The 10,732-nt window shown below is 31.4% G+C and overlaps 1 protein-coding gene across 2 annotated transcripts in view; it reads left to right on the top strand.

Moving 5' to 3' along the window:
• Positions 1–5,271: 5,271 nt before the first annotated feature.
• Positions 5,272–10,732, top strand: part of LOC110036671 (endonuclease III homolog 1, chloroplastic-like) — a 49,398-nt gene continuing 43,937 nt past the window's right edge. For both annotated transcript variants that reach the window (XM_020741170.1, XM_020741169.1), the window contains exons 1-3: positions 5,272–5,414; positions 5,502–5,605; positions 6,385–6,454. In XM_020741170.1, coding sequence (XP_020596829.1) covers positions 5,279–5,414; positions 5,502–5,605; positions 6,385–6,454 — 310 coding nt within the window. In that variant the 5' untranslated portion in view covers positions 5,272–5,278. The remainder of the gene's footprint in view (positions 5,415–5,501; positions 5,606–6,384; positions 6,455–10,732) is intronic.

The following is a 10,732-nucleotide window of genomic DNA, read 5'->3' as shown; positions in this document are numbered from 1 at the left end:
TCATTTTTATTTTTATGTTGTAATTGGACAATTTTAATTATTGTTATAGTTGTTGGGGTGGTAGTTGAAATTTGTTAAAATTGTATTGTAATGTGATTTTTATTTTGCATTTTAATTGTAATTGTGTTGTTTAGTATTGTGGATGTGTTAAGGAAATGTTGTGTTTGTTTAATGTTTTAGTTTTGTACTTATTTCAAAATTTCATTACCCAAAAATTTCTCTAATGATTTATATGTGTAGAAAGCTCCTAATGTTACAAACCAGGTGAAGTAGAAATTTTGAGAAGGACTGCAAAAAATTCAGAATGATGAAAGTGCCTAAAATACTAAGGTATGATTTATATTTAAAGTTTTTCTTTCCGCCTATATTATTTTATATTGAAATATTTAAGTTTGGGGGAGGGAAGAAAAAGATTAACTATTAGATGTCCTCTATTTAAATATTTTCAAAAATTATTTATATAATTTTATATAGTGAATTTAATTTAGGTAACTATATTTTATGACCATTTAAATATTATGGTAGATTTAAAGAAATATTTTTGTAATAAAAATTAATTTTGTAACTTAAGATATTTAGTATAAGAGAATAAGATTATAGTTAACTATTTAAAGTAAAGGAAACTACATTTTGAAGTATTAAGAATCTGGAAATTCATTTGAGAAGAAAAGATTGGGGCTCAATGATGTAAAAACTATGAAATATTTATAAGGTAAATGAATACTTTGAGTTTTAAATTTAGGTAAAGAAAGGTGATGTTCAAAATTATTAAAGACTATCCAGATATAATAATCCTCACTTGAAAAAGGAAGAAGAAAGGATTGAAAACAATCCCTGACAAGAAAAGAAAAAAAAGCATTGAAAGCAATCCAAATGAAAAAGAGAAGAGAAAAGAAAGAAAAAAATTATGGAAGTGAGGAGAAGTTTGAGGATATGCCTAATTAAAACTTGGCTTCACTGAACCTACCTAGAGGGAAAACCTAAATATATTTTTGAACTTATATTTATGGATTAGATTTTTTACTAGTAGTGTTCCCATGAAATTCCTATCATTTGGATATTCTAAGTGACTTAATATCGCAACATATAGTCATTCTTGAAATGAATAGAAGACTAGAACTCTTAAACTTGATGACTAGATAATCTTGTAGCTACATAATTAATTTAATTACTTGAATTTTTTCTGAAAATCTCACTATGATATTTATCTAAGTCAAACTTATAGTATTTTTGAATTAAAACTTTACTACAATAGATCATAACTTTTATGTAGTACTAGAATTACTCGAGGACAAATAATAGTTAAGTTTGGGGGATTTTGACCAAAGGAAAATATGTTGAAATTTTTATATTTATTTTATACTGTTTTTTATGATATTGCACTTTAAAGAAAGGTATTTTTGATGTTTTGTTGCAGGAATGATGAATTAGGTTTATTGGAGCAAAAAGATGCAAAAAGGAGTGAATTTGGAGTGAAAAAGACCAAAATGCGAAGAACTGAACTAGGGCGCCGACGGCGAGATTTTGCCGAGACTCCATAATTAATTCACTTAGAAGGCCCGCCGACGGCGAGATCGGCAGTTATGTCCAACCATCGAGAGATTGTAAGAGTGGAGGGAAAGTGAGAGATTTCTTCCTCCTTGCCGCTTCGAAGAGGAATTCTGTGTGTTGTAAAGAAAGAAAGAGATTTAGAGGAACTTCAAGGAGTTTTCTTGGGGAGAAATTAGAGATAAGTTTATCTTTTGTTATAGTTTGTATGACTTTGTTTTTATATATGAATTCCGAGTTTTGTTGTGTTTTCCCATGAGATCTGAGTAGTTTTCTCTGTCTTTCTCCTTGTCTTGAGATTTGTGAAATGGTAATTTGAATTGGTGAAGCCATGAAAAAGTTAAAGAAATTGTGATGATATTTTCACTTCATCTTAATTTACTTTCAATCTGGCCAATTGATTTGTTAAAATATATTGAGTTTTACAACTAAAGTGAAGATTACATCTAAGATTCAGGGAGGTCAAATCCCTTAGAAGTTGGGTGAAAATAAATAGGGAAATAAAAGTATAGAGCGAAGAATTGGATATTTTAGAGTGACAAACTAAAATCCTCAATTTGGTCCTATCGTTTGGGTGCTGATGTGTAGATGTTAGCCCTCAGGTGAGGGGAACGTGGGAGCTCCGAAGTGAGAGCCGTTATCCTCCCATAGCCGTAGATTCAGTAAACAAGCGTAAGATTAGTCAATGTTCTTTATGCCTGAACCAAAGGGTAAAGAAAATGTATGCTCCTATTTGGCACAATACAAATTAAACTGATTCATTTTATCCATTCACTATAATTTCTTGACAAGGAGAAGGATGCTTTCTTATATATTGAATATCACATTAAAAACCTCATTAGTATAATTAGTTATTTAAGAGTTATTAAAATTACATATTGATTTCAATTGCCTATTAGTGACAGATAAGTAAATTGAATTTCGTTGTTGCGATTAAAGTATTGCTTTTCTAAAATCTTAGTTCATAATTCTAATATTACTCCCTGTAGGATCGATATTTAGGACTCCATTAGAGTCTTATATTACTTGAGTGATATGTATACTTGCGTTGATAAGTGTGACTTTATAATTATTGAATATTTATTACATTCATCTTTATCGAATCTATAACTGTTATTAAATTTTGGTACAGTTGCTGAGGAATTAAATCTTTTAGCAGCAATATTAGTTACTTATATTTTTAAGCATATATAAAGTCGCTGTCAGTGGCCGGTGCCTAAGCACCCAAATATGGCGCTTAGGCTCCACCAGACAGAGAAGAGGGCGCTTAAGCGCCCAAAAACGGCGTTTAGGCACCGAGACGTTTAGGCACCGATGACAGTTTTCAACATATCTTCTAGAATATATGTCAGATTTGGACGATTTTTGAAGCGGTGCTTCGTGCATCTCTTGGGAAATTCATTGTAAATGATAAAATGGACTTTCTAGAAGAATTTGGGGCGATTATATGGAGTTTTGAAGAGGCATAGAGGCACAATTTGGAAGATTCAATGAACATGGACAGTTTTGAAGAGACACTTAAGCGTCTCTTGGAAAATTATAAAGAAGGCTTGGAAATGTTTTTAAAATAACTCTTAGACTCTAGAATTAATTAGAAGAGGAGAAGAAGACTTGGAGAAGAATAAGAAGGCGGCGTGAGCCCCAAGTGGGGCGCAAATGTGACAAAGAAAGAGAGAGAGAGAGTGAGAGATTTGTTCTTTTATTTTCACTTTGTTCATGGAGAGGATTGTAAGGAGATTGCTTTTTATATACAAGGAGAGTTTGATTTCCATCTGAGTTTGATTTCCATCTTTGATTTCCATCTAAGATAAGTATTTTTATTATATTTTTATTTGAATCTAGTACTTTGTTTTTTTTGTTTCAAAGTTTTGTTCAATGAAAAGTTGTTGCTGTTTTTCCAAGTGTAGTGAGTATTTTTCATTACTCAGTTGAATGTATTGTGATTTCTCACCTTCAGGAAGGCTAATGGCCCTGTTGATTGGTTGACGAGTAGAGTGAGAATATATTGTGATGTTTTTATCTTGTTCTTCATTTACATGTAAACTTGATCAACTTGCATGTTAAATGTTAAAATCTGTTGTGAGTGTGAGAGCATGTAAGATCCGTGATGGTGTTGTCTCAATCAATTGTGGTAGAATCACATGAGATTGTATGGATGAGAATATTGTTCATATGGTTAAGTGCAAATAAATAGGGAAATAATCTTTGAGGAAATAATCTTTGATATAATCTTTGATGGGTGTAGATTTAGAGGACTTTAGAGTGACAGGCTAAAGCCCCTAATTTGGTCTATTGTTTTAGGTTTTGATGCGAGATGTTAGTCTCCAGGTGGATGGATAAGAGAGAATTTTAGAGTGAGAGCTAGTATCTTCCCTGCCTAGCCCATCTTCAGAACTATTCAAACTTTAGATTAACCAATGTTCTTTATAACATCTTTAATAAGGGTGAAAAATATAACTGCTTTTATTTGTCATAATCTCTCTCGCTACTTGTTTTACTTTTACACGTCTTTAATTTCATTGTATGAGGAAGATTACTTTTATTATATTAAAAAAACTCCACTTTCTGATTTTCACCAAGTATTTTAGTTTATCACCAAGTATTTTAGTTTAGAAGTAGAAGTAGAAGTAATATTGTAGTGATAATTGTAGGATATAATCAAAACCAAACCTTTATCGACTTTCCAAGCTAGGGCGTATTATTCTAAATTAGGATATAATCAAAAACAAACCTTTATCGACTTTCCAAGCTAGGGCTTGTTATTCTAAATTAGAACTTCTTGTGAAAGCCGCTGTGATTAACCACAATCTCCGTGGGATTGATAGTCGAGGCTTAATCAGAAAGCCCTATATTACTTGATAACGATACGTATACTTGCATAAACTCCCTAAAAATATAATTGAAATCTTACTTTGCTTGTGATCAAGTTTTTTGTGTCATTACCGGGGATTAAAATCTCAATTAGTGGTGTCAACTTCATAAATCCTTACATATAAAAAATATCGGGATCAGCGACCGACCATGATTGATGATGACAGGGGTGATGCTGGACTTCTACTCATTCTCAAAGATTTAAGATCTCTCTGAAGTCTCAAGCTCCCCCTATGAGAGGGGTGAGACTTTATTTATAGTGTTCCGGGTGCAATTAATTAAAAAATATGAACCATTTTGATCGGAAGGTCCGGATAGCTTTATTCAATCAGACGGCGTTTGAAGAACATTTGAGTTCCTTAATGATGTCGTAATTGAACAATTTTGAGTTCGTTAGATCTGTCTTGTCGAGACACCTGATTCGACTATAGGCTTGCTAGATTTGACATTTGTTTAATCTTTTAAATATGACCAAAAAACTTTTAAGAGTGGTTTATTAACTTGATCTGAGGTTGATTTGATTCAGATTGAATCAATTTTGGTAACATTAGATTTTTCTTGTCGAACCAGTCAGTTTGATTGTAAATTTACTAAAATTAAAGTTTTAAATAAATTTTTATCGAGATTTGAATATTAATAAACCATTCCGAGGTATATCTCAAGCCACGAGATTTGAGTCCCTATAAGAGTTAGATCGGCAAATATTGACATCTTCCGTAAAAAAAAAGATATTCGCCTAGGTGTAAGGTTTTAAGTGTTAGATCGGTAAATATTGATTTATTCTGTAACAAAAAAAAAAAAGAAAAAAGAAAAGAAAAGGTAACGACCCTATTTTGCCCGTCCTCTGTTTCCCTCTAAAATGCTCTTCCCGCACTGCCTCGCCTGCTGTAGGATTTCTCTGGTCCCTTTTCTTTCTACAAGAAAAGGCCTTAAAATGCCTAGCTCCAGAGCCATGTCCCGACCACTTTCTTCCAAAACCGTAACCTCGGTTCCAGGTTTGCTCACTTTTTCTGATTTCTTTAGTCCGTATCTTTAATGGTTATTTCTCTAAAACGATTTCCTACTTATTTTCGGTTCTGAAGGGGCCCCAAAATTTCCTATTCGAGCTCGCGTGAGGAGGAACAGCAGAAGGAGGATGGTGGAGGTTACCATGGATGTTCCAGGAAGGGAAGCACCCGAACCCAAAGTAAGTTCATAATCCTACATTCTCAGGTCTCCGCTGAATTTGGAATTGTATATTTTAATATTTGTAGCTGTTTGATTTGGGGGAATATTGGAAGTAAACTATGCATACAAGATAATTTTTTCTTGGCATTTCCGTAACAGTTTAAAATTACATAACTAGTTTTACTTCAGGGGGTGCCTTGCAATGGATTTAACCCAAAATTTATGCAGGATTTAAGTGAAATCCTGCCAGACTGCCATTTTGGACCCCGGATGCTGTAAATCTGGATTCCGTGGATTTTGGCTGTACATCCCGTAAATCTTAAATCCCATGAACCGATGGATTGCAGGGCTTGAGATTTAACTCTGCGGGCTTCCAACTGTCTCTAATAGCTATAAAAACTTATTAAATCCTTGCAAAAATTGCCAAATAATTCTATTGGATATACATGATTTAGTAAATCCGTTGTTAGACAAATATCCAGATTAAACCCATTCAGGATTTAGTAAATCTAGATTTACGGGATTTACTAAATCTTAATACGTTAAGATTTAGTAAATCTCATCTGTTGCCAGACAAACACCTCACCATTTCGTTTCCATGATTCTTTGTCACAAGAAATTTTTCAGGAATTTTCTTTCAATGAAGTCTACTATACATCGTCTGGAAATTTATTGTTGTGATGGTGGTTATCCCTTCTGTTTAAAACTTTTTCATTGGATCTTTTTGAGGATTTAATTTACTGGGATTTGTATGAAAATGTGAAATGTGACTCTTGTCTGACTGACGTCACTTTGTAGTCTGATAGGTTGCCAGATATAGAAGAGTTTGTGTATAATCCAGTCCAGGCATCTGAAAGTTCTAAATCAGGTAATGATGTCCTATTAACTAGCACTTCTGTTTTTCAGCATTTGATCTTATTGATGCTTGTGAAACACAAGTGAATTTTCTCCAGCTACAACCATCATAAGTAATAATTTGTTTCTTATGTGTAGATGAAGCTTTCAATAGTTTTTTAATTCCTTTGTCTATCTTACTGTGTGTAGAAGTAGTGCCCATAACCCTTTCCCCTCCTTTTCACACTATTTTGGTGAAATCAATACTTAGAAGCATATTTTCACTGTCTTTTTTTTTTTTTTTCTTGTGTGTGTGTGTTTTGCCGGTGGGGTGGGAGTGGTTGATTTGTTGTTATGGTTTTGATCGAGTGGTGGGCTATGCATCATCAAGCTTCACTTTATAACTTTATTGCAATAGCATAAAATTGCACCCTTAAAATGCATGGATTCTAGTCATTATCCATCTATAAGAATCTTTTTCAAAACAAATGCTACAAATAGGTATCCAATTTTAGTCTTAACCGTGTTCTAGAAACCTTATCCAAGGAAGTAAAAGGAGGTATGTCTAACTTAATCTTCATCATTAGCCTTATGCCAATTGCATAGGGTTAGCTTCATAAATTCTCCTTTTACATTCACTTATGTTACTTGAGCGTTAAAACCCATTCTTCCTAAATCATTTTGAACAATGTTTATCCATGTTACTTTTCGTTTATCCTTTTTTCTTTCTATTCTCATGATATAAATTTAATATACCTATGTAATGGGTCATTTTATGCCTTTCATTATATATCTCCAAACCACATATGTCTATTTTGAATTCTTTTTCCTTGATAGCGTCATACCAACCGTTTTTCTAATATAATTATTCCTTTATTTTTTTGTAGTTTTACCATACATCCTTCTTTACATTTCTTTTTTCCATCAACACCGACTTAGCTATCAACTTTTTTATAAAACTTAGTTTTATAGAACTTTTTTATAAAATTTAACTTTAAGGCTCTTGATATTCTCTTATTTCATAACACTCTTGAGGGATTTTAAACATCAAATTTTAATTAATTAATTTTATCTTCATCTTTATCTTTATTTCTTTGTATAGAAGATCTAAAATGATTAAATCTATCCTACTTTAGGTGCGGCTTTATCTTATAATAATATTGATGGGTGATTGTTAAAATCATGCTTATTAAAATTGCATATATCATACCTAGTCTTTTTTTTTAATAATTCTAAGGTCTGTATCTTTTATAAATTTTTCATTATTTTAATTTTCTTATTTTAGTGGTTGTAAATTGATCATAATTATGCCATTTGAAAAAAATACAACCTAAGATATCTCAAATCGAGTCTTTTTATAAGTATCTCCATCATCAATATACGATGATATTAGGTCAATGATGATCTTTGATGTGATCTTGCTATAGTTAAAAATTTTTTTATCACTCAGCAACTGCATCTAATACTTATTGGTGTTTCGTTTTACATATATTTAATAACTTCAACATATTTTTATTCCTTAATGCATCATAAATAAATTATATGGAACTTGATCATATGATGTTTTTTAAGATAAATAAAAATGATATCAGAATTGTTTCTTGCTATCTCGTCTTTTCAATTATGTTGGAAATTGAATATTTTCTTGTGAGCTATAATATTTTGTTGATTCTACTAGGTTTGTTAAAAGTTTATTTTTATGTTCTTAGATACATTTTGTTGGCATCCATTTTTGATGTCACATGTAATAGATGCTCACTTTGATGCTATAAGATTATATTTCAGTCATTCACAGTCTTCCTAGTCCAAGCATCCATTAGGATCTCCCGGTACGTGTTTTAAGCACGGAACTGGGGTTGGTATTCATTCGACCTTACCCGGAAGAGTTCACAGTTGGGTGATGTTAGTTATTACATAGAACACTTTTCTTGTCCATTTTAGTGTTTTAGGACTATACTTCGTCTATTCGGATTCTCCTGTGATCAAAGGCAGCGATAGAACCGTCCCACGTGCATTTTGAAAAGATTAGGGTTTGGACTTAATTTTTTACTTTTCTTTTCTCTTTCTTTGTCTAGTTTATACATATATTTTTCACCATCTTTGACATCTAATCTATTATAAAAATCATTAAAAACAAAATTTTTAGCATCACAGATTGTTTTCTTTGACTGTTTACAGGTCATTTTATATATCTCCCAGTTCTCTAAGCTTTTATATTTAAACCAATTTTTATAACATAAATTGTTATATTTTATTTTTTCTTGCACATTGTTATTCCACCACAAACTATTTTTATTTATATAAACTTTTCCTTTTGATTCTCTAATTACATCTTTTGTCATTTGCTTAATAATGTTTGTTACTTTATCCCACTTAGAGTTTGCTTCTGCATGAACATCCTAAATTTTGAAATCTTGAACTTTACTCAAAGGTAATTTTATTTGTCTTTTAGGCGCCCCCATCTAATTCTACAATAATGATTCTTAGTATTCTTTATTTTACAATTCCATCTTAAAATTCATATTTAATAGCCGATGTTGAGTACTTAAATTCTCACTTGGAATGACCTTATAATCATTGCATTCTCGACGATCTCTTCTTATCATAAGAAAATTATCAATTTATATTTTATTAGATCCATTCTTATAAGTAATAATATGCTCATCTCTTTTATTGAATAAAATATTTGCAATAATAAAATCATATACTAAAACAAAATTTAATATGACTCTACCTTCTTCATTAATCACCCTAATGCCGTAGCCGCCATAAATATTTCTAAAAATTTCTACCACTCTTCCGACATGTCTATTTAAATCTCCTTCAATAAAAATTCTTTCTTTAAGAGGTATCATTTGTATTAATTCTTCTAGGTCATTCCAAAATTTTTCTTTAGAACCTATATCTAAACCTACTTGAGGAGCATATGCACTTATAATATTAAAAAGTATCAACAACAATTTTAAGAGCTATAATTTTACCTCCAATTCTATTAATTTTACAACATTATCTTTCAAATTCTTATCTATAATTACACTTGCACCATTTCTAGTGCGACTCTATCTGAATATCAAAGTCTAAAACCTAAGCCATAAATTTCCGTAGTGCGACTCTTAGTTTACACCATTTCTAGTGCGACTCTTATCTGAATACCAACGTTTAAAACCTAAGCTATAAATTTCCGTAGCCTTTTCTTAGTGCGACTCTTAGCCTTTTCTTACCTGAATACCAAAGTTTAAAACCTGAGGGTTTAGGATTTCTTAATGCAAACTTCGAATGAGATTTGCTTAAAAAGATGCCAAAGTCAAATTTTATAGTTGACTAACCCATAGTTTAGTTAAATATTTAGTCTATTCTGGTGTAGAATCTTTAAACACTTGCAACCCACACAAAATAATAATTTGAAGGTAAGCAAAGTATGAAATTTACAGGGAAAAAAAAAGAAAGAATAAACGTAGTTCTTTGATCTATGCTTATATTGCAAAAAGGAGAACCAAATTATAGAAAATTTGACAAAATCATAGTTACACACACAAACCAGCACAAATTGCATATATTTAAACACAATAAAATGATAAAAGTCATAAAAATCCAAGCCAAACAGTAGCAAGGGAGAAATTTTTCCATGGAACTTACCGAACTTTTTATTCATTATTTCATTATAATGTCTTAAGGGTTTTGTTTATAATTCAAATAACCCGAAAAATGTTAATTTCTCATAATTATCCAAGATTTGGCCAAAGGCTTGATTTATCCAAAATCAAATAATCAGATCTCACACCAATATTAGGAGAAAGCTTTCTTTGAAATTTCTGGTGAACTTCTTCAATGTGCTTGAAGGAGTCACATCCAAGTAATGCCAATCTTTGAGAAAAAAATAGGATTCTTATTGAATTATTCATCATGATATACATATTAGGGGTTCTATTTTTAACAACCCTAAAATACTCAAAGTTTGTAATTTTTAGAATTCCCCAGTATCTATTTAAAAATTACATGTTTTGATTTATTGAGCATAAGAATATATACCCAATTCCAAGCTTTTCTTTCATGTTTACTTTGTTGATTCTATTATAGTAAATTATCTAGGATATGGGAAGCTGACAATGCCACATAAGAAAGAAGCAAAACAAGGCATGTACCTATCCCGAAAAAAGAAAAGAAAAAACATTAAAGCCCCATGAGGATTGCATCTAAATGTTAGAAGGTAATATCCACAAAAGGCAAAAGCAGTCGACATGAAATAATGAGAATAGAGAAGTCTAACTTGTTCTATAGGCTACACATTACAAGATTGCAGGAGTCGAACAAA

Source organism: Phalaenopsis equestris, unplaced genomic scaffold (genome assembly GCF_001263595.1).
Source record: "Phalaenopsis equestris unplaced genomic scaffold, ASM126359v1 Scaffold209544, whole genome shotgun sequence".
Taxonomy (NCBI): domain Eukaryota; kingdom Viridiplantae; phylum Streptophyta; class Magnoliopsida; order Asparagales; family Orchidaceae; genus Phalaenopsis; species Phalaenopsis equestris.
The sequence above is the reverse complement of the archived record's forward strand: the minus strand, read 5'-3'. Positions and strand labels throughout refer to the sequence as shown.